The 24,642-nt window shown below is 47.7% G+C and overlaps 1 protein-coding gene across 1 annotated transcript in view; it reads right to left on the minus strand.

Moving 5' to 3' along the window:
- The window catches only part of LOC111159079 (eukaryotic elongation factor, selenocysteine-tRNA specific), a 248,509-nt gene extending 232,467 nt beyond the window's left edge, over nucleotides 1-16,042 (minus strand). Inside the window, exon 1 of the mRNA XM_022521467.1 lies at nucleotides 15,718-16,042. Coding sequence (XP_022377175.1) covers nucleotides 15,718-16,033 — 316 coding nt within the window. The 5' untranslated portion in view covers nucleotides 16,034-16,042. The remainder of the gene's footprint in view (nucleotides 1-15,717) is intronic.
- Nucleotides 16,043-24,642: the final 8,600 nt, after the last annotated feature.

Genomic DNA, 24,642 nt, shown 5'->3' on the forward strand with positions numbered 1-24,642 from the left:
ATCTATGGGAAGCCATCATGGCTGTGGCCTACGGTTTATTTTGTCTTGAAAAAGTCCGAGGTCATTCTAACTATGTTGACCTGCTAACCTACACACTGATCATCTCCATCCAAGACCGTAAGCAAACACTGCCCTCTTGTGCACCGAACAGTCCCGGAGTCGGTGTGGAGATGGGTTCCACCTACCGCCCTGGGGCCGGCTTGCAACTGTACAGCTGCCTCTCTGGGCCTGGAGATGTGTCAGGAAAAGGATGACACACATCTGTTACCAGGGCGCTTGCTAAAATGTCCCCAGATTGCCTTCCGAGACAGATTTTGAGATAAAGAGGAAGAGAGGAAGATTCAGCTGAAGAAATCAAACCAAAAATAACTGCCTCTTATCTTTCCTAGAAAATATTCATTCCTCGAAAAGAAACTATTGGTTACTGTGACAAGTTTTCTCATTATGTACTTCTAAAAACTTTTAGGAACAGATAATGAATCTACAATAACAAGTATACAGTATTTTTTGTTTTGTTTTGTTTTGTTTTTTTAATCTGGGAATTATCTGCCAGGCAAAGAGATTCCATTTGATTCCAGAGGGGGGAAAATAGGCAAGAAGAACCCAGGTTGCTCTTTCTCAAAGGACTCCCCCAAGGTTCAGTGATATGGTCTGCTTCTTTCTGACAAACCCCAACCTGTTAGAGTCACCTGGAAACATTCTCCTCCAACCTGGGGACATGGCTATCCCCCGAAGACCAAATTGGTATCTCAAGAGAGCTTTAAAGGACATGAACTACTGTCCCTTATTAAACAACTTGAGAAAAATCAAAGGCAGAAAAATACCCACTCAAGTCTGGGGCCAGCCCAGGCCTCCTTGGCAGGAACCTCCGGGGAAAGGTCCTGGTCTTCTCTAAATGGGTCTCCAGTTTCAGTTCTGAACCACAAACCATCAAAATGTTGAAACCACCCCTGTACCCTTCTAGGCACAATCCAGGATGGGCCAGATCTCCTGCTCAACTCATTTCTGGTGGAGAAAGAGAAGGCAAAAATCTGCCCCCAATGCACTACCTTTAATCCAACAGGTACCCCAAAGGAAACGGGATGGAGATAAAGATTTAGGGGCATGTGTTCCATGGGCTGTGACCAGGTCTCAGAAGGTGGGCTGGGTACCGGCGACTTCAGCTACTTCACTTAACCGTCTCTGATGTCCAGTGCTTGGTTTAGTGCTTTAGGAATGTAACCTTAACCTTCACCGGGCTTATAGTTCATAAGCAGTCAATGTAAAATGGCCAAACACAAGCACAGAGGAGGGAAGACTGGTTCACTTTATGCCACGATTATCTGCCAACTCCTATGCCCACTTCGGCCCCTCCCTCTACCATGGGAAGAAAATGAGGGGCACCAGAAACGGACAGTTCTGAGGGTGGGTAAAAGCCAAAGGTCAGCCACACGGAGACCATTCACCTCCAGAAGGCTGTTGGTGTCCCTCCTCCTTGCTCTTGGCCCTCACCTCAGAATGACAAGACATGCAGATCCTTTATCCTCCAGCCACGGTGAAGCTGCCTGCGGCTCAAGTATACGCATTCGTCCAACACACCAGCCCCACACCGGGGGTCTGCTGTGGAAAACAGCTCCGCACAGTCAGCCAGAGTGACCCGCTCACTTGTACCACAGTCCCCACCTTCCTCCCGTCTCAAAACCCTCACGCGTGCCACTCCTTCCCAGCACTCCAGGGGCTGCCACGGCTCCTGTCCAACCTTCCGATTTTTGTTCAAACATAACTTCCTCAGAAAGGCCTTCCCCAGCCTCCAGATAAAAGAGGCCCCGCACATCCACCTGTCCGTCTCTGGGCATTGTGCGCTGTCCTTCACAGCAGTGTCCCAATGTCCAGGGCTGCGCGATCCCGCTTACTTCCGTGGCACCTGCCTCCCCCACTCCCAGGTGCTCAGCCTTCTTCCCTGCCCACCAGTGGAAACCAAACCCAACTCCCAGCTCTAGATTGCTCTGGACCTGCTGAATGAACTGATCGATGGAATGACACAACTTTCCTTCTACAGTGTCTGATCTGACAGAGAGGGGCCCCCTAGGACACTAGAATCTTGGGAAAAGAAATGAAAGAAAGCTGAGGGACCAGGCCAGGTGCTCAGACAGCCCCCAGCCTATTGCAAAAGTAGGTGACAGAACAAACAAGTTGCTGCCCGGGTAGAGACCAGGAACGTCAGGTCTCTGACACTGCAACAGCCCAGACACCATCCCCCGAAGGCCACAGGGGCCTAGGACTGTGATGTTGCACATTTTCAGGTGTCTTTTGGGCTTTCCCTCAAGAGAACACATGAAGAACTAAATGGTGAGATCAGCTATCTGTTGAAGGTGACTCAGGAGTCTTGGGGGCAGCCAGCGGGAACAGCACCACCACGTCCCTACCCTCCTGCCTCAGGGAGCCCTCTTCTCTTTCCCCATAAGTGTCATATCCTTCAAGTATTCTGTAATAGTATGTGAACCCCAAGTTCACATCTGCCCTCCCAGGTTCATAAGAACTGGTGCTCCAGGAGGCATACATTCAGGAGGAATTCTGGGCCCAAAGCTTGACCATCAGAGAGAGGAACCTCTTTCTGTCACGTTGTCAAGCCAGACCAGGCAGAGCCAGGGTCACCCACTGGACAGCTAACGGGCCCAATCCACCTCTGGAGGGCCTCTTCTCCCTTCACCTTCGAAGCCTATTTGCAGAACATCACTGGCACGGGCCACAGGCTTGCATTATGCTCATTTCCCCATCCCCAAGCTCTGGGGCAAGTTTAAAAGTCCTCGTCCTGTCTCAAAATCAGGTCTGAATTAATACCCTTCCTCAAAAGAACTCCAGTAGCAAAGTGAAAACAGACGCACTAGACAATGCCCTTTGAAAGCCCCAGCAGGGACGACTGGTGACAATGCAGCCCCCGGCTCTGAAAGAAACCTTAAGGTTAAAGGTTCACAGAGGCAGAAGAATTACCAAAGTACAAGTTTGTTCAAATTTCCTCCGGCAGACTTAAACAACCAGGGTCAAGCTGAAGATTGCTGGCAAAAACCTATGAGACAACCCAGCCCCTTTGAACTGTGTGGAGAAAGGAAAATATACGGTCTGGGAGGGATCTATGTTACAGCTTTTAAAAATGGTCTTGAAAAGGTCACCCCTGTTAACTCAGAATCAGCCCGTTGAAGGATGTTTGAAAACTGCTTCTAAAACAACAGGGCTGCCGGGCCCTCACCGTGTGCGGTGAGCAGCACTGAGGTCACCGTGTTCCCGGCATTAGCGTGCTGACCCTCTGTGGGCCATGAAATTAACCAACAGCACAGCAGAAATCTGCTCCGAGTTAAACTACTTTGCTACGCAAAGTGGCCTGAAAATGAAATACGAGGACTGAATTTCCACTGAAAGATGAACTTGTCTAACCTCAAGGCAGGCTTCCTCCACTGTGAACTCTGTGTGGCCACTGGTTCCAGGCCCCCCAAGAGGGTGGGTCAGTGCTGCAGGCAGTGGGAAATGACCCCTTATCCAGCCGTTCGTTCATTCACTCGTGTCTGCATGCACCAAAGGTTGACTCGGGGCCAGGCCAGGTCCTGGGCCCCTGCACACGAAGGTGAATGATAACAGGCTCCTGCCCTCAAAGGGGATCAAGTCCAGTGGAAAACATAACCCGGTAAACAGAAAATGACAACCAATGGGGAGAAAATGAGATCCTAGGGTATATATAGGATGTCAGAGGCCCTCGAATAATGGTCACCTAATTGAGGCTGGGGAAAGCCTACACTGAGGTTTCCCTGAGAAGGGCATGTTGCCTGATGACACAGCCATCAAGAGAGTGTGATCTGTCCAGAGACCTCCAAGTAGTTCGTTAAGCCAGGAGTCCTGAGAGAGACAAAGAGAGACAGAGAGACACGGAGCCATCATGAAGGGCTGATATCAGACATGCTGAGGAATTTGGCCTTTCTGCCAATGGAGGGCAATGCAAGACTTTTAAAACAGGGAGGTAAAATAACTACATTAGCAATTTAGAAAGAGTTCTTGGCTACAGAGGGGAGGATAGTTTTAAGGGGGGGGGCTGGAATCAGAGAGACCGTGAAGGAACACTGTACTCATCCAGCTGGGCACCAATGGAGGAGGCCTGTCCTAAGGGAGCAGCCACAGTGATGGCAAGGACACACAGGTCAGAGGACATGCAGGAGCGATAAGACTTGGTCACCAACTCATATGAAGGAGGACACACTGAGGATAATTTCAAAGGTCATACCCTGAGGCGTCTACGTGGCTCAGTCGGTTAAGCATCTGACTCTCAGTTTTGGGTCAGGTCATGATCTCAGGGTCATGGGATTGCCACTGCCCAACCCCCCAGCCCACATGGGGTTCCATGCTCAGCTTAGAGTCTGCTTGGGATACTCTCTGCCCCCCACTCCACTTACATTCTCTCTAAAATAAATAAGTAAACCTTGAAAAGAAAGAAAGAAAGAAGAGAAAAAAACAGAAAAGAAAAAAGGAAGGGAAGAAGCAAAGATGGAAGGGAGGGAGAGAGAAGAGAAGAGAGGAAAAGAAAAGGTCGTGCCTCAGGAGAGTGGAGGTATCATTCCCCAGGAAGGTAAGGAAGTAAAGAGGGAGGTCTTGAAGATGTGGGGTCTGAGGCCTGTGATATTCACTGATGAGGAAACCGGCCCAATAAGCAGATGGATCCACAGGTCTAGAACTTTCCAATGAAATTTAATTAAGACATCCAGTTGCTCAGTTGCACTAGCCATAGCGCGAATACTCATTGGCCTCACGTGCCCACAGCCGCCAAGCTGAACGTTCCCATCATCACATCCCTTCTGTCGGACAGTGCTGAGCAAGGCCCTGCAGAGATTTCTGAAAAACTGTCCCTCACAGTCAAAGTGTCCATCAGGCTTCTCTTAGCCACACTGATGGCTGATGGGCACAAGGTCTGTGCTGGCGAACACCAGCTTCCCTTCCTGGTCTTTCCACCTACTTGCCTGTGCAAATGCTCAAGAAATGGAGGTCTTCTTCTGTAGTCTTTTTTTCTCTAGAGCATAAGTTCTGATGAATATCTCTGAACATGCCCTGGGTCATCATTTCAGAGACTAAGGAACACTGAGCAGACACACGTGCACACACACACGAGGGTCTTTGGTGCTTATGGCATAAGGCCCTGAAAATCACCTAGAAATGACCACAAGCAGAGCTATTTTCTTTTTTCGTTTTTTTTTTTTTTTAAGATTTTATTTATTTATTTGTCAGAGAGAGAGAGGGAGAGAGAGCGAGCACAGGCAGACAGAATGGCAGGCAGAGGCAGAGGGAGAAGCAGGCTCCCTGACGAGCAAGGAGCCCGATGTGGGACTCGATCCCAGGACGCTGGGATCATGACCTGAGCCAAGGCAGCTGCTTAACCAACTGAGCCACCCAGGCGTCCCAGCAGAGCTATTTTCTTAAGTGCCACATTGCAATGTAACTGGGAAGACAGAGCTCTAGTCCCTGTGTCAGATGACCAAGGACAAGCCACTGACCCTCCCTGAGCTTTAAGCAACCCAAATAAATCTATGATAAAGGATGAAGCCAGGAGGCCAGCTAGAGCAGGTTCCTGAGGCCACACAGGTCAATGCTAGCAATTTCAAGCACTAATTTTAAAAGAAAAAAGTCAGGTTTATCTTTAGGTAGCACCTGTGTATGCCACCAAATAAATATCCTCAGGAAGTAGGTTAGAGACAAAGGAAATTATTTTAGTCTTCCTGAAGGCCCCAAGACAAGAGAGGCATCATCACAACACAGGAGATAGGGAAAGAGGGAAAGTCAACTTCTCTCTTAACAGCAAAACTTGTTTCTTCTCCTGCCAAGAGAGGATCACCACATTAACTAAGTCCTCCCCACTCTCTCCCCACCCAACCAAGGCCACTTCAAAGCAGCAGGAGCCTAATCGCACAGCACAAGAAAATAAAAGACCCAATTAACAAAAAAACAAAACTCAAATAATCCAGGGGAGAATGGAAGCTGAAATCTCTATTTTTGACAAATTGACTTGTATATAAACCGCTCCTCAGGAGCCATAGTTCCTTCCAAAGTAGGCGTGAACTAAGGTCTGAGAGCAGCTTCCCAGCAACCCAGGTTTTCTGAAATCAAATTGGATTAGACCCCTGCTGAGCCAGTTACTGACCTCTGGACTCTCGCCTGTGTGGGCTGTACAATGGAGAGGGAAACTCTCCCACCCCTGGCTGGCAGGGTGGAGTGAGATAATAAAGGGCCTAGAACTGTGGCCAGCGAGACAGCAGAAGTTCCCAAAGCGTCCATTTCCCCTCTCTCCCTGAGAGAGGCAGACCTGCCTCAGCCCCCAGTCTGCACTGCCACGTCTGCACCCCCAGAGCCACACTATCCCTCCTCACAGTGTCCATTCTGCCTGTGGTCGCTCTCCCTCCCTCTTCTAGCTGGCTCTGGAAGCCTCGGTCAGAATAAGGAGAGGGACGCATGGCCCCAGACCACTTGGCACAAGCCCTCTTCTCCGACTCTTCAAAAGCCAGCAGGATCTCCCAGCTTAAAAACCATCCACCTGCCTCCAACTACAGGCTCTCCAAGCTCCTGAGCTCTGGGGCCCCAGGGTCTCTGCAGCTCGGCCTCATATCCTGCTGCCTCCCTGTGAGCTCCACACTCTTGCCCTCCCTTTGCCCCTATGTCCCTGTTCACTCTGAGTCCTCTAGCAGGAAAGCCTCTCCTATTCCCACTGGGAAAATCTCAGCCATCCTTCAAAGCTCTGACAAGACAGCCCCTCCTCCTAACTTGCCCATGACCCTTATGCCCTGGCCTTACCTCCTCCCACTTCTCCCACTGACTGACTGCCTGCTTCTTGAGCCAGATCTGCTCTCATACCTCCAACTGCTCATCAGGCTGCACCCTGGGTCTGCTCTGCCCTTTCTTGTCCTCTGCCTGGAAACCTCTAGGTCATCCTTCCAGGCCCTGCCCAGGGTCCCCTCCTGAGGGATGCCCTTCCTGCCTGTCCCAGGCAGAGGCACTCATATCCTAAGCTCCTCTTTATGAAGCCCTTATGACTCTCCATCTTAACTGGCTGTTGGCACTGCCTCCTGCTCCTCCCTGGTCTTCTGGACCGTTGAGTTTCCTGAAGACAGGCACGTCTGTATCTGCCTTCACATCCAAACAGAGTGTACAATATATGTAGAAAAGTAGAAGCAGCTACCCTGTGACCCAGTAATTCCATTCCTAGGTATATGCCAAGGAATAAAAACATGTGTCCACACAAAGATTTGTACACAAATGCTCACAGCAGGATTAGGCATAATCACCAAGAAGTGGAAACCATCCAAATGTCCTTCAGAAGATGAACAGGTTAAAAACAGTATACACACATACTAGAATACTACTCAGCTGTAAAAAGGGATGAATACAGCTGGGAAGGTAGAAGGGAAAGTCACTGTTTAATGGCTACGGAGTTTCAGTTTTGTTTGTTTTTTTTTTAAGATTTTAACTTATTTAACAGAGAGAGTGCACACATGCGCACAAGCAGGGGAAGCAGGAGAAGCAGGCTCCCTGTGGAGCAAGGAGCCCAATGCGGGGCTTGATCCCAGGAACCAGGGACCGTGACCTAAGCCAAAGGCTGACACTTTACCGACTGAGCCACCCAGGCGCCCCTAAAGTTTCAGCTTTTTAAGATCAAGAGTTCTGGAGATGGATGTCACTGGACTGTAAATTTAAAAATGGTTAAACAGTTGGAACGCACAAAAGGCTCAGTCAGTTAAGCATCCGACTCTTGATTTCGGCTCAGGTCATGATCTCAGGGTGGTGGGATCGAGCTCCGTGATGGGCTTCCTGCTGAGCATAGAGTCTGCTTGAGATTCTCTCTCTCCCTCTCCCTCTACCCCTCCCTGCTCCTTTCTCTCTCCCTTTCTTTCTCTCCTCCCCTTAAAAAAAATGGTTAGATGGCAAATTTTATGTAATATTTACTTTACCAGAATTAAAAATAAAATTTTTAAAAAATTTCTCTAAAAAAGGAATGACGTGTATCTACTCCATGCTACAACATGGAAAACCTTGAAAGCATCACACCAATCAAAAGAAGCCAGATGCAAAAGGCCATATGCTGGATGATTCCATTTTTATGAAATGTCCAGTAAACGCAAATCTGTTCACATGAAGTAAATCAGTGGTTGCATGGGCCTAGGGGAGGGGAGAATGGAGAGTGACTGTTAATAAGCCTGGGGTTTCTTCTTTTTTTTTTTTTAAGACTTTATTTATTTATTTATTTGACAGACAGAGATCACAAGTAGGCAGAGAGGCAGGCAGAGAGAGAGGGGGAAAGCAGGCTCCCTGCTGAGCAGAGAGTCCGACGCGGGGCTCGATCCCAGGACCCTGAGACCATGACCTGAGCCGAAGGCTTAACCCACTGAGCCACCCAGGCGCCCTGGGGCTTCTTTTTGTACTGATGAAAATATTCTCAACTTGGATTGTGGCAAAGGCTCTATGCAACTCTGGGAACATACTAAACACCACCAAAGTATACACTTGAAATGGGTTCATTTTATGGTATGTGAATTATATCTCAATAAAAATGTTTACAGGCATTATTGGGTATCTACTATGTGCTAGGCCCTGGATTGGCCCTAGAGCTACTGACATAATTCAGATGTTGTCTCTGTCCCTTAGATACTTCCAGACTAAAAGGAATACTTGAATAAGGAGAACCCAGCCACTACAGCAGAGCAGGAGAGACACAAGGTGCCATCTGACCCTAGGAGGGTTCATTCCGGCTCCTCGCCCCACCCTGAGGCCATCTCAGAAATGTCAGGCTCCACCTCACCAGGACAAGGGCTGCTGGATCACCCAGCACCAGTGCTACAGACACTGTCACCTTGAGCACAAGTTGAAAGGCCGGCTGGTCAAAGGGAACGGACCCACGCTCCAAGACAAGGGTGCCTCACTCCTAGCCTGTCCGAGGCTCTAGCCAACAAAAAAAATGACTGAGCAGGGAATATGTCTCAGGGATTAATTTAAGGCTTGTTTCCTGGGATGCCTGCCCAAATCTTATTCCAACCTGGATGAAGTGATTTTTGAAGAAAAACCCAGGAGACAAAGAAGATAGAAAACAAAGGAGATGCTAAGTAAAAAGCTTAAAAGCAATTAATTTTAAATGATTACAGCTTTACCAAAAGCTGTAGCCATGATTTCCTTCTGACTTTGATTATAACCTTCCAGCAAAATATTTGCCTCCAGAAGGCAAAGTCTTTGCATTATTTTCTATTCCTAGCATGACTACAAAAATATTCTTTGATTTAACATTTGATATGTTTTGTTCTCAAGGGCAAGCCCCATGAGAAGAAAAATGTACCCCACAGAATGAAATATGACTACCTGCTTCCATTTTTCTTTCCTGTTGGTTCCTGCTCGAATATTCTGCATTAATTTAAACTCAAGCTGCATCTCCAATGTTATGTTACCTCCACACTGTCACCCAAACCAAAGCAAAGTCACCTGCCATCCAGCACCAGGCGCACGGCTACAGACAAAGCTGAACTTGAGAGTCTCCTAGAGACAGCAAAAGGCGCTCCAACTTGGAAGGAGACCGGGAGGGGTCAGAGAGTGACAAGGTAGCAGACAGAACAGAAAAACTTGTGTTTGAAAACAGGCACACTGGGCACTGCATGCAGCCAACTCCCTACTGGACAGAGAGGCTGTCAGCACGTTAACACAAGAGACATCAGTGTCAGGGTTCACTTCACTCAGAATTGGCATCGCAGACAAGAATCTTCTGTTACAGTAACATCACCTTTTAACAAAGAAGAAAAAATCAAAGGCAGCGCTCCTGGAGTGAGAATGAAGATACAGGGAAGCAAGGCCTGGAAGATTCTAGGAGCTAAAGAAGTTTAGGTTAAAGAAGCATTTCCAGTTGTATCAACTCCTTTAAATACGTCCCAATATTTTAGGGCACATATATATGAACACCATACCATAACAATGTATTGCTGTGCAGATTCATAAAAAGACTAGAGGTAAAGAAAACCAAAATCGGGTTTTTTGTGTGGCTGGCTGGTTTTACACTAGCATAATGCCCAAATTCCGTGTACCACCAGGCCCCTTGCTGTCTCGGCTTCTGTGACTACTGCACTGCTTTCTGGGCATTACATGCAGGTGCCCAAACGGGAATATAAAAAACCTGCTTGACTTAATAAAACAAGCCAAAGGGACAAGCACTTTCTCTGCATCAGCACCAAGAGCGCAGAGAGCTGGAAAAACAGAGAAGGCAAAGTAGCTTAAGTTTTACAAAGAGGGTCTCCTCCCAGGCTGCAGAGACTAATATCCCCAGGGGGGTTTGCTGAATGTTTTCCCTCCAAAGAGAGTAACTGAGTCAGACTTACAAGGCTGTGGCAGCTCTCATCAGCTCCAGCTAGGGAAAGACCTAGGGACCCAGAGAGGGTCCAAGCCAGGCAGGAAGCACCACTTAAATGGTGGGCAGAGGAGGGAAGGGATCAGGGCGACAAGTCGTGGCAGAAGAGCTGTTGTTCATTAACAACTGGAACAAAAGACCAGGAGACAATACACTGTTAATCCTAGCAGCCACAAGAGGACTATAAATTGCCAAGCCAAGATACCAGCATTTTTCAGCTCTCCTCTTTCCTGCCAGAGTTAGATTGAGGATGGGTCCAAGTCCCTCACCCCCACCCAAGTCTTTAAAACATACATTACTGAATCTTTTTGAAGTTCTAGCCCTGAAAGATTTATACTCCAAAATGGATTAGAGAAAAATACTGCCCTGAAACACTACTATAGGGGGCCTGAGTGGACGGATACACTTTTTCATTCCCATTGAGAATGCCTGAGTAGGAGCTGTGTGGTCAGATCAACACAGGTTCAAACCCAGCCCTGACACTTAGGAACTGTGCTCCCCACCTGACCTCTCTGAGCCTGCTTTTTCACCTGTAAAATGGGAATATCACCTCTTACTTCACCAGATTGCTTTGAGTGTTAAATGGGGGAAAAAACAGCTTAAGGGCAGCACTAAATAAAAGCTAAGTACTACTGTCACTATTAACCTCCCCCTGGTACCACGGAGTTTTATCTATGGCCACATGGATCAAGCAGATAAAGCCCAATTTTCTCTAAGCTAAGAAAGGAATCTTTTGGGTAGCGAAAATACTTTGGGGGCGTAGCAAGAGAATCAATGAGAACTGGCTTTAATATAAGATATATTAAACTTCAGAGATATCATCATAGAACTGAGACAATCATCCTCATTTCCTTCTACTAGGGCTAATGTATTCAGCAAGGGGTCTAAACCACTCACAACAAGCCAGGAATTCTAACAAGACCCCAGTCTTCCAGCAATTCCAAGTGCAGGTGCATTGCCTGCCTGGGACTCTTGCATCATCCTAAAGCTCAGGCCTGATCTTGTCACAACCCTGCTTTAAAACGCCGCCAAGGCCCTTAGAAGAAAGCTATGCTAAGGTGCGGCTCCTGGGTGGCTCAGTGGGTTAAGCCTCTGCCTTCAGCTCAGGTCATGATCTCGGGGTCCTGGGATCGAGCCCTGCATCGGGCTCTCTGCTCAGCAGGGAGCCTGCTTCCCCCACCCAATGCCTGCTTCCCTGCCTGCTTGTGATCTCTGTCAAATAAATTAAATCTTTAAAAATTAAAAAAAAAAAAAAGAAAAAAGAAAGAAATCTATGCTAAGGGCCTAACCTAATCTAAGTTCAACAACACTCAGCACTCTAGAGGCTCTGGCCCACCAGCCCTTCTACCTTCATCTTCATCACACCTCCCCACACGCCATGCTGATTTCTAGCCACAACTAAATGCTGGTCATTATCTCTAAGTCTGAACAGACAAAAAGGAAGGTTTAAGCTACAGAGCCCTGACCAAGCGTTTCCTCCGCCAGGAAAGCTCTTCTTTCCCCCCATCATGCCCTATACCCCACTGCCCAGCAAAGTTGAGTTATTCCTGCTTTTATCCTGTATGCTAAAAGCTCTGATAGGTCACTAGGCACATTGGACAGCACCCTCTCCCTAGCTCTGCCTTTAGCTCCTAGACTAGAGAAATAAGAAACATGCATAATGTATCGATTATAAGCCAGGCCCCATGCTGATTGCTTTCTGTCCACTAACCCATGAACAAAGTTCTTTGCTCACTTTTGCCATCCAGCCCAGGAAGTGGGACACAGCTTCCCCCATTCAGACTTACCAAATGCCTACCACACACCTGGCTCTGGCCCAAACGCTGAGAATATGCTGGTAAATAAGCCAGGCATGATTCCTACTCTGCTCTCATGGAGGACAGAGACAGTCAACAAGGAAACACACAGAGTTATCAGATACTGAAAAGGGTTGTAAGGCAGTAAAATAGGGACATGAGAAATCACATGGGGCAGAGAGTTGAGGATACTTTGGCTGGGCAGCTCAGAAGAGCCCTCTCGACAGGACACTCGAGCTGAGATATGAAGGAGGAGCTGGATGTACCAAAGAGAGGGAAGAGCAGGTGCAAAACTAGCCCATTCAATAAGTAAAAATGAGGGCAGTGAGACTGAAGGTCGGGAGCAAGGGATGAGCTCAGAGGAAGACGGAGGCCAGATCGTGGGTTCTGCAGCCCACAGAGAAGAGGCTGGCATTTTAAGCACAAAGAGGAGCCACTGGGAAGTGTTGAAGCTGAGGGCTGACATGAGAGTTCTCGGCCTGCTGTATGGAAATGGAGGATCAGGAAGAGGAGGGCAGGCAGTCCAGCATTGTAGGAGAGCAGCTGTCAGAGGCAGGGATTTGGCCTCTGGGGCCATCTCAAAAAGGCAAAGACGGCTATGGATCTATGAGCCACGAGGTAACTAAAGGTGTTAACCAGACCCAGGTTAGGGGAGGCAGAGTTAGGTAAACACCAGCCCAGGGTACTTTATACTTTCCAAGCTTCAGTTCCTTTATCAGAAAAATAGGCCTAACACTCCCACCACTTGGGGCTGCTGCACAAATGCAAGTTCTTAGCAACAGGCGTGGGCCAGAACAGGTACTCAAATGTGGGCACCCTTTCCCTCATTTTTTCTCATTTCTCTGAAAAGGGTGAGAATCTGATCTATGGAAAGAAGGATAGTGGCAGCCGTGGTCTCACCATCCCACTGTGTTCAGGTTGCATTTTAATGCCTGTAAGAAGGTAAGGAAAGAGATGCCCGGTTGGCTCAGTTGTTAAGCGTCTGCCTTCAGCTCAGGTCATGGTCCCAGGGTCCTGGTGATCCAGGCCCGCATGGGGCTCCCTGCTCCACGGAAAGCCTGCTTCTCCCTCTCCCACTCCCCTTGCTTGTGCTCCTTCTCTCGCTGTGTCTCTCTCTCTATCAAATAAATAAATAAAATCTTAAAAAAAAAAAAAAAAAGAAGGTACAGAAAGTCTCCTCACTCAGGAGATGAGAGAAAAGAAGAGCCACGATGTACCTGTAAGAAGAGAAAATATTCCTCTTCTTTTACAGTTTTGCCGTCTAAACTAAGGACTTGCCAAGTTCTTAAGAGTCATTAAAATTTGGTTATATAGGATAAGGCTGGCACCTGAAACATTTTGTCCTACAAAGTGCTTCTCTATAAATGGATATATTAGAAAGGGTGCAGGGGAAGTACAAAGTGATCTGAGGAAGCATGGCAAAGAGCTCCAGCTTTGGGACTAGGGGGACCTGGTGTGCCACTTACCAGCAGCCTCCCTATATCCCAATTTCTTCAACTATTAAATGGTAACCACTGCACTCCTTGCAGAGTCTGCCCGGGGAAGTGGCAAACATGGCAGAAAAGCAAAGCCAATAAAGAGCTGTGTGGTTGCTATCTGCCAGTGTTTGGAAGGCCCAAAATCAGGTTCAAAGGGCACAGTTAGTATAGGGAAAAGCTAGGTCTCCTGCCCAGTTCTTACTTCAAAAGCATGCCCTTTACTATTCACCTACACTATTTACTAAAAAAGCAAACAACAAAAAAACCCTAAAAGTGACTTCTTATTTTACTTTAACCTGGCTCTTCCATCTCCAACCCAGACTGGCTCAGAGTATATGTCTGAAGATGTACCTGGACTCGACTAAACAGAATTGTTAAGGAAAGGGGAAAAGAGTAGAGAGGATCACAGGACCCTTAACATTCATCTGATGACGGACACACAACTTGAGTAGAAGACTTTAGGCCATGTGACCTTGGGCAGGTCCCTTCCCTTTGAGCCTCCACTTCCTCTACTGTAAAATGGGGAAATGACCTCAGACTGCCTACAACATGGAATAGCCGGGAGGTAACAAAGATTAAAGTACTTAATACACTCATCACTACAGTTGGGACCCAGTATGCCCAGCGACCAATGAGGCCAACTGCCACCAAGCCAATAAAACCATCTGCCCAATATATATTCCCGTATGTGCTTGTAGGTGTAGAGAATTGGAAGGAAAGACAAGGCAGTGGAAAACAGGAAAGTAACCAAATACTTGGGTCAGCAGTGAAGAAGAGACTTCTTTTAGCTGTTTACCTTTTTGTGCCAGACGCTTCTATTATTTTATCATTTTCCTCTAAAAACAGAGCATGTTTTAAAGCCCTGTCCACAGATTTAATTGCAGTAAAAACGTACCCAGAAAAGTAAGCTACAAAGGTATAATAGTGGCTTCCTCTGGAGAAAGAGGAGGGACCATTACCAGACCTTTACCTAATCTGAAAAGTTCTATTTCTTCACAAGCAGAACGTATTCATGTATTACCTTGTAATTAAAAATTGATTAAATGGAACATCTTTGGAGGGCATTTTGGCAGTACCTCTCATGACTGAAAATGCATGTGCTCTTTGCCCAAGCCAGTTCAGTTCCAGCAGCACCCCCTACAGCCAGATCAGCACCCCCACCAGTCTTGTTCTAGAAAATTCACTGAAGCATCATTAGCCAAAACTGAAAATGACGTTTAAGTGTCCTTCATTAAGAGTTAGTTAAGAAAACGTTGGCACAGCTGTACGATGGGATTTTTATATGACCCTTAAAAATAATATAGCTTTTGGGGAGCCTGGGTGGCTCAGTCCGCTAAGACTCGATTTCTGCTCAGGTCATGATCTCAGGGTCCTGAGATGGAGCGCCAGCGGGACTCTGTGCTGGGCGTGGAGCCTGCTTAGGTTTCTCTCTCCCTCCCTAAGAAGTAATAATAATATAGCTTTTTGTGTGCAGATATGGAGACCTTGGTGTTCACTAAAACAGTGTAGACGTTACCGTTTTGTGAAGAGAAAGAAGAGGGGGTTTACGTACAACACGGGTATGCTTGTCTTTACGTGGAGTTTTTCTGAAATGACACAAGGAACTGGGGCAGCGGCTGACTGTGGTTGACTAGAAATGGGAACCAGGAGACCAAAGAACGGATGAGTGCAGACTTCTTCTGTTGGCACTTTTCATATAGACCCTTTTGGCAGTCTTTTGGAGTTTTCTGACTTGTTCGTGTACTACAAACTCCTCTTGAAAACCGAAACCAAAAACCATAAACCCAACACTTTAAGGAAGCACCTTCCTGCGCGGTTGTGCTGGGTGGGAAGCGCTTCCACGTCAGCCGGCCGCGAGTTCGGGTCCCAGAATCCCCGATCGCTTGCCGGCGGGGACTCGGGCGAGCCCCGTCCACCTCTCGCGTCCTGGGCGGGGCCCTGCCGGGAGGTGAGACGCTCCCCCTTCCCCGGCAGCGGCTCGGGCGAGCTCGGACACGGGGCCCGGCCGCTCCGCCCAGCGTCCCCGAGCCCGGCTCCCGCCCCGGCCCGCGCTCACCGCCAATGATGGTCCGGATGAGGGAGGCGTGCCCGGGGCAATCGACCAGCGTGACCTGAAGCTGCGGCTCGCCGGGCTCGGGCTCGGCTCCGGACGCCGCCGGGGACGCGGGCAGCGCCGCCCGCAGGCGCGCGGGCAGCGGCACCGAGAAGCACGAGAAGCCCAGGTCAAGCGTGATGCCGCGCTCGCGGCTCTGCGGCTGTTTGTCGAAGGCTGCGGTGGAGGCCGTGGTGCTCAGCGCCCGCGCCAGCGCCGTCTTGCCGCTATCGATGTGGCCCAGCACGCCCACGTTCACGTTCACCCGCCGACCTGCCATGCCGCCGCCGCCGCCGCCGCCGCCGCCGCCCGCAGACCCTCCCCTCCCCTCCCGCGGCCGCCGCTGCGGTCCGGCCGGTTAAGCCGCCCCCCCGCAACCCGCGCGCCGGGCACGCCCGTTCCGGCCTCGAAGCTTCCGCCCTCTCGCCGTCCGCGGGCGCTGCCTGGTACCGCGCAGCAGGAGGGGGCTCCAGGGTCGGGACTTGGCCGAGGTCGCCGGCTGTTGGGCTGTTGTCTCACCTGGCTCCTGCCACCCGATGCCTCAAGGAAATTGAGAACGGGGGGATCCGTCCCGTCCATCCATTCATTCGACAGGCTGTTATTACGTGCCTACTGGGTACCAGGCACTGCTTATTCACGGCACTGGGATACAGACGGTGCTCTCTCCGTGTTACACTGTATTGGGGCGGGGGTGGAGGTCAGACAGTAAACAGGTGAACTAACGTCTGAACCAGACCATTTCAGAGAGGAAGAAGACTTCCAGGCAAAATTTAAGCAGAGTTTAAAAGGACTAGCGCGCCAAGAGAAGGGAGGACAGCTAATTTTACAATGAAGGGCCAAGGAAGGCCTGTCTCCAGTTGCTGACAGAGCTGAGGCTGGAATGTTGAGCAGGAGCCAGCCGGGGGATTCTGCAAAAGACTGTTGGAAGGTGGCAGAAAAAGATGTCATCTCTGACCCTGGAGTTCTGGCCCTGCAAGTCTGCAGCCTGGCCTTGGGAGGGGCTGGAGAGCCCCGGATAGTATGTAAAATGTTATGCTATGTGCTCCTACTGGAGAGGGTACAGGACTCTCACACGATTATTGAAGTGTCTGGAGCCACTAAAAAGGTTTGTCAGCCACAGCCGACAGTCAGGGGTCACCAACAGGGTTCTTCACTGGCTAGGCTGATGACTCAAGAAGAGAGATTAGCAGGGCTTAAGATGCCCTTGAGTATGGAGACTGGAGATCAGAACAGCATCCTGCCTTGAGGAAGCCACCGCTCAGTTCCAGCCAACTGATACAAGGTAGGAACGGCAAGAACGCTAGCCCAACATGGCCCATCTTCCCATTTTTCAAGAGAAGAGAGTGTTTCTATATGAAATTTCTATATGCAATCTTTTACATGTCAGCCACTAATTTAGCTTTTCATTTAAACACTAAGGTAGCCAAGCACAAAATCCATTCAGTTCTGCCTGGCGGCCAGTTTGCCCTCTGTGATGAGCAGGGTATAGTCATACTCAGCAGTAACTGCTCCCTGATGCCTCCTGGGGTACAGGCCCTATATTAGCAACAGAGTCCCTGAGAGAAGCAGACATGGTTTGTTCAATCCCCCATGCATCCCAGAGAAGAGGAGAACACGTGTTGGGATAGCTAACACCATGCAATGCCGCTCTAGGAGACACACACACAACACAGAGTGAAGACTTAGGGTAGGGGTTTAGAGAAGGGCCACTTCTGTTTGTCAGGCACATGGCACTCACCTGTGGAAAAGTTACTGCTAGGGGCCTGCACACAAAATAGCAGTACAGAAAGAGAAGACACTCTATGGTAAGCTTACTCTGAAAATGTCTTTCCATGTATGGTTTTAGTCTGAACCTGTGGTCTTCTAAAATATCACAGGCAAAAGCTCTAGAGAGTCAGTTATAGGCTGTGATATTGTGATTTATAGTAAGAAATATTTATTTGGTCTTCCTCCTGCTCCTGACACAGAACTCCAAAAACCCTTGGAATTTTCTGTGATGACAGTGAGAAAGACGTCTTTTGTTATGTTCCTGAGGTGACTTTTGGAAAGCACCTAAGATTGGGGGCTGGCCACCAGGGGAGCCAACTGAGTGATTAGAGTTGGAACTCTCTCAGTCCTACCCCCTAACCTTTGGAGAAGGGAGAAGAGAGGAACTGGAGAGTCAATCAATCGTCAATGGCCAACGACTTATTCAATCATGCCTGGGTCATGAAGCCTCCCTAAAAACCCAAAAGGACAGCATTCAGCAGAGAGCTTGGATGTTCAAGGAAAGTAGGTAGCTCAGATAAGGCATGGAAGCTCCATGTCCCTTCCCACATACCTTGACCTATGCATCTCTTCCACCTGGCTGTTCCTGGGTTAAATCCTCTTGTAATGAACTTGCAATCCCGTAAGTTGTTTCTCTGAGTTCTGTGAGCTGCTGTAGCAAATTAACTGAAGCTGAGGAGAGGATCATTGGAACATCCCATCTATAGCTAGCTGGTCCTCAGAAGCACAGGTGACAACCTGAGTTTCCTGTTGGGTTCTGAAGGGGTGGAGGCAGTCTCATACGGCTGAACCCTTAACATATGGAACTGATCTCCAGGTAAATAGTGACAGAATTGAGTTGAGTTGTAGGACACTGTAGGGGAGGAAAAACTTTTCCCTTCCTCCTACCTAGGTTCTGTGGCCGGCCTAATCATTGAACTGACATAAGAGGGAGTCACAGGCTAACTAAGCAAATTTAGTGTTATACCTATGAGAACTCATAAAAATATAAGACTCAAAGAAGTAACCAAAGCAGGCAGCTTTTTTTTACCTTTTAGATAAAGAAATAATAAATCTGTGAAGAATTGACAAGAGAAAAAAGTTGGAGCTTGGGGTAGCAAAGTCATGAAGGAGTAAGCAAGGTTTATATATACAGCATTCTGGACCCTCAGTTCCCTATCTCTGGTGATAAGGATGTCTTCTGCCCAGGTACCCTTCACATGGGAAATTTATTTCTTGCTTTCAGGGAGATAAAAGAGGATCATGATGTCCTTATTGCACTGTTTCTTAAGGAACTTTAATTCAAAATAATCCAAAAGTCAAACTGGCATAATGGGGGCAGCCTGCCCTGAACCCCAACGACACAAGTAAAAGGAAGATGACTGGCTCAAAATGGAGTCACTTATGCAAAGCCCTATGTCAATGAGCTGAGAACTAATAACTTCATTACAATTTCAGCTCTCCCAGAAGTGGAATCTTAAACCAGTCAATGAGAAATCACCTGATCAGCACTAGTTAGGTAATCAGCTTACTAGATTCTCATCATCTCTTAAAGGAAAGTAATTTTGGCAACCTTGTGATAACCAACCATCTTTTTCGCCTAGTATGACTTCCTTGTTCCTGCTCCCTTTTGCCTATACAAGTCTTTCATACAGCTCCTCTGTGCTTTTTTCTATCTGCTAGATAGGGTGCTGCCTTCTTCTAATCAATTTTTGCTCAAACTCTTATAAATTGCTAATATGTCTAAGTTTCTGTCTTTTAACAACACCCAGCTGGTGTTAGACAATTGCTTGGTGATGTGGGAAAACCCACACACTGGAATTGGGGCCAGAAATGGAAAGGCATGGGCACTGGGTGGGGCAGTTGGTGAAGCATCTGACTCCTGATTTCAGCTCAGGTCACGATCTCAGGTTTGTGAGATCCAGCCCCTCATTGGGCTCTATGGTCAGCGTGGAATCGGCTTCAGATTCTCTTTCCCACTCCCTCTGTCCCTCCTGCTCATTCCCTGTCTCTCACTCTCTCAAATAAATAAACAAATAAGTCTTTAAAAAAAGAACACACACACAACAGAAATGTAGAGGCCAAGGCCAGGAGACTTTCCCAACGAAAGGATCTCCGCAATGCCGGGATTTGTGTTCGGTGCTCAGGACCCATTTCTTAAGAGAGATGCTCTGAAAGCATTCCAGTTCCCAAACTTTGTCCATTGGGGCACCCAGGAATGTGTTCTTTGTGAATAGGCATGTTGTAGTATTTCTTTACTATACTGTTTACAGCAGTAAATTATTATACACAATTGAAATATCCTTAAAAATAGATGCTATCGTGCTCACTTTGGAACACATATACTAAAAAAAAAAAAAATAGATGTTAGGGTAAGTTTGCAATTACATCAAAATAACAAATTACCAAGAAACAATAATTTGGAAGAAAGAGAGCGTATTGTGGTCCAGATGAAATAAAATTAGCCACATTGATCACTGTTGAAGTTGGGTAATGGGTCAGAGTGGGGAGAGGATTCATTCTATTTTTCTGTCTAGTTTTTTTATACGTTTGAAATTTTCCATAGTAAAATTTTTATTTACTTTTAAAAGATATTGTTTATTCATTTATTAGAAAGAGGAGGTGGGGAAAGAAGGGGCAGGGGGAGGGGCAGAAGCAGTTTCCTGCTGAGCAGGGAACCCTACATGGGGCTCCATCCCAGGACTCCAGGATCATGACCTGAGCTGAAGACAGACACTTAATTGCCTGAGCCATCCAAGAGCCCCCATAATAAAAATTTTATTTTTTAAAGATTTTTTATTTCTTTATTTAACAGAGACAGAGAGATCACAAGTAGGCAGGGAGGCAGGCAGAGAGGGGGAAGCAGGCTCCCTGCTGAGCAGAGAGCCCGATGTGGGGCTCGATCCCAGGACCCTGAGATCATGACCTGAGCCAAAGGCAGAGGCTTTAACCCACTGAGCCACCCAGGCGCCCCATAGTAAAAATGTTAAACAGGAAGAGAGAGAGAGATTATGGCATGTCCACCAAATGGAATATCATGCAGCCCTCAAAAAGAACAAAAACAATGTTTCTATACCACTTGGGAACCATGTCTAAAACATATTGGTAACTGAAAAACAAGCAAGGTACACACCCATATGTATAATATGTTTACTCTTATGAGAAAGGCACGCCCTCTCTATATTTGCTTAACAGTATAGAACAGCTCTGCAAGGCATACACACCAGCGTATCCCAGAAGATGGACCCAGGAAGTCCCTAGAGCTCAGTCCTCTTATTTCCTCTCTCTGCACTCACTCCCTGGTGATCCAAATCATTTGAACTGGCCATGACTCTAAGAGCCATCAACTCTCAAATGTACAGCTTATATATGCAACCCAAATGTCTAACAGATTCCTCAAACTGAATGTAAGGAATGAACTGTCTCATCCTCCGCTTCCCCCCATCCCACCTGCAGCCCTATCTCAGTTTGTGAGGACTAACCTCCTCCCAGGTGCTCAGGCAGCAAACCCTGGCTCAACCCAGGATGCTTCCAATTCATGAAAGCATCCTGCTGCTTTAATGCCTAGAATCCAACCACCTGTTAGCACTTGGCTGAAGCTGTCTTCTCTTACCTGGATCACGGCAACGGGAAAATTCACTCTTTTTGGCAGATGGTTCTATGAACTTTGGCAAATGCCGGCTCATAACCACCCCTACAGTCAAGATACAAAAGAGGTCCACAACCCTCCGAGTAACCCCTTTGGGGATCAAACCCTCCCATACCTTTAAATCCTGGAAGCCACTGATCTATGTTCCTGTCCCTATAAGACTTGCCTTTCACAGAATAATATATATATAGAAGAAGGCAGTAGGTAGCCTCTAAGTCTAGCTTCTTCCACTTAGTATAATCATTTGACATTCATCCATGTTGCTGCATGTAACCATACTGTGAGTTCCTTTTCATTGCCAAGCAGTGTTCCACTGAGTGGACGGACCACCATTTGCTTACCCGTTCATCCGCTAAAGGACAGGAAGACATTTTACTAGAAATGCACTGATATTTTTGACTTTTAAATTAGGCCAAAGTATTACCTATTTGATAAATAAGTAAATATTTTTTAAAAGATTTTATTTGTTTATTTGACAGAGAGAGAGAGAGAGAGAGAGAGAGAGCAAGTGAGCACAAGCAGGCAGAATGGCAGGCAGAGGGAGAGGGAGAAGCAGGCTCCCTGCAGAGCAGGAAGCCCAATGCTGGGCTTGATCCCAGGACCCTGCGATCATGACCTGACCCGAAGGCAGACACTTAACGACTGACCCACCCAGGTGCCCCAGTAAATATTTTTTAAATATAAAAATAATGTCCTAAAGGAACCAGTGGGACTAAGATCCTTTTGTTTTTAGTCAGTGGAAGAGTCGTAAATGCTTCCGCACTGTTGCCTGTGGATGGACTTCTCACCACCTGCCCCAGGCCCACCCCTCTCTGGTCCAGCCATCGTGAACCTCTGCGATCCTGCAAATGGACAATGCTGATCCAGCTTGCCCTGCACTCGCTCACCAGCTATGCCCTTTGCCTGGCACACCTTCTGGAAGCTTCCTCCCTATCTCCCTCACTAGTCACAGTTTTAGTAAATGACAGAAATCCTCCATGAAACTGACTGAAGCAAAAGCGAAAAACAATAAAAGGAGATTCACTGGCTATTCACTATTGCTAAAATCACAGGCTCCAGGGGCTGTCTGCTCATGCTTGAATCCTACCCTGCCACCTGAAAGCTGCGTAGTCTTGGGCAAGTTACAGAACCTCTTGTGCCTCAGTTCTGTCATGTGTGACATAGGACATAAGAGTCCCTAATTCCCAGGGTTGCAAGGATTAGATGAAATGATATTTGTGTAGAACCTAGAACAACGCCTGGCATAGAGTAATTGCTGTATTAGTGTTTGCTAAGTTCAATAAATCGACCAAACTAAAAGGTCTAGAGGAAGCGCTCATCTTCACGTCAGCCTCATCCTGGGGCTCAGACAATGACACAAAGCCACCAGCTTTGTTCTTCACCCCTCTAGGTTGCTTCCATTGCAGGCAGGCTCTCTCCTCATGATGACAGGATAGCTGCCAGCTCCATCAAGCTTACATCCTCAGCAACCGCAAGTCCCCCCATTGAGTCTCAGTGTCCCAGATGAAGTTGTGTGTCCCTGCACCAAGCACAGACCTAAAATGCTCTGCCTAGGCAGGTGTCAGTCATTAGCTCACTCCAAGGGCTGGGGCTGGGGGGAGTAGGGATGTTGTTGCCAGCAAGATAAAAATCACACTATGCCTCACTATTGCAAAGTTGTCTATCCTGACATCCATCCCACTGAGTTGAGTTTGCTTTAGGCCAGTCTGGTGCTCTGAAGTCCTCCCAGCCCCTGCCACCCCCAATCCTAGTTGGCTGAGGGTTCCTTACACATCTTTGACTGCCCAGGGCCTGACACAGGCAAATGTTCCCTAAGTGTTTCTTGACTGGACTCACCCCCCCCCCAAACCTCTAGCCCACAAATACAAGCCCCTCTGCAGCAGACTGCTGGGTCTCATACAGTTCTACAGGCTGGGCACGGTCCCTGGGAAGTGATTGGCAGGAAACGGCCTGCAGAATTGTGATTATTTGGGATTTGTTCTTAATGTTAATGCGATGCTGGTTCCTTTCTGTTTCTTTAATGCCATTTTGTACTAAGGTAGTTCAAAGTTCTTTACAAGCAGCTAGTAATTAATTCAACTTCATTAAGGCCAATTAATCCAGGATTAATTATAAATTTGCCCAGAGGAAGTTATTATCCTTTGCTCTTTGATTTAGGTTTTGGCTTCTAAAGATTCTTTTAGGAGTGAAATGGAAATTTCCCTTTTCTCTGAGGGTAACTACCTTGCCAGCGATTCTGTTAACCATGTACCTTCCTCAATATGCCCCGTACTAACCTCAGATGAGACTGTCACTTGGGCCATCAGCTGTGCTGCATGCCATTCCCAGTACTAAACAGATCTGTTGATGCCACTAGCCACAGGGTGAGGAAGGAGGTGTCCTGGCAAGAATTGGTCCCACATAGTTTCAGATCAGAGCCCTAGCTCATGCTGGCTGTGTGACCATTTCTTCCATCCATGCATGGACATGATAATGTTTTACAAGATTATTATAGTCTATACTGGCCAGAATCTACTCCCTCCTTTTTTGAAAGTCTCCTTGATTCTCCTTGGAGGCATCACACCGCCTCTTCTCCAGGTCACTGTGGAGACTGCCTCCCCTCTACTTCCAGCGTGAGCCTGAGACTCAGGTCTGGCAGTAGCAACTGTTGGGTAGGGAGCATGCGATCCAGTTGGCACAACAGGAGGAAAGCCTGGAATTGTTTCCCAGGGCAAGCAATACAAAAGTGTGTCCCCTGACACCGGACTACAACCTGTAGAAATCAGTCTGGGCTGTGGTGGGCTCCCAGGAGCGGAGCCTGGCTAGGGTAGTATAATGGACCTCCAAAGATGTCCCTGTCCTACAATCTTTTACCCCACATAGTAAAAGGGACTTTGCGGGTGTGACTCAGTGAAGGATCTTGAAAAGGAAAGGTTATCCTGGATTATCCTGTGGGCCTGCTCAAATCACAAATGTCCTTTTCAAAGGGAGGCAGGAGGGTCAGAATCAGAGAGATGGTGTCATGAAAGGCTCCACTGGCCATAACTGTCTTTGAAGATGGAAGATGGATGCGAGCCCAGGAATGTGGGCAGCCTCCAGAGGCTGGAAAAGGCAGGGCAGTGGATTTGCCCCTAGATCCTCCAGAAAGGAAAGAAGCTCTACCAACACCTTGATTTTAGCCCACTAAGACCCATTTTGGACACTGACCTCCGGACCTCTAAGAGAATAAATGTTGTTTTAAGCCACTGAATGTGTGCTAATTTGTTGCCCCAGCAAAAGGAAATGAATGCAAGCATTTAATTGGAGGTCTGAGTCTATTTTCATCTTTATTACACAAATGAGTATCTCCTAATTCCCTCCCAACTGATCAGAGGCTTTTACCAGGCTTGCTCCACATCTTAGACCTAAGGATCACTAAGACTTACACCATAAACAAACTCAGTGCCTGTCTTCTGCTCAGACCTGCTGCTTTCATGCAGGCTACCCTGACCTCTGACTGCAATGTGCATCTGACA

Source organism: Enhydra lutris, unplaced genomic scaffold, assembly GCF_002288905.1.
Source record: "Enhydra lutris kenyoni isolate GAN:26980312 unplaced genomic scaffold, ASM228890v2 scaffoldscaffold66, whole genome shotgun sequence".
NCBI classification, from domain to species: Eukaryota; Metazoa; Chordata; class Mammalia; order Carnivora; family Mustelidae; genus Enhydra; species Enhydra lutris.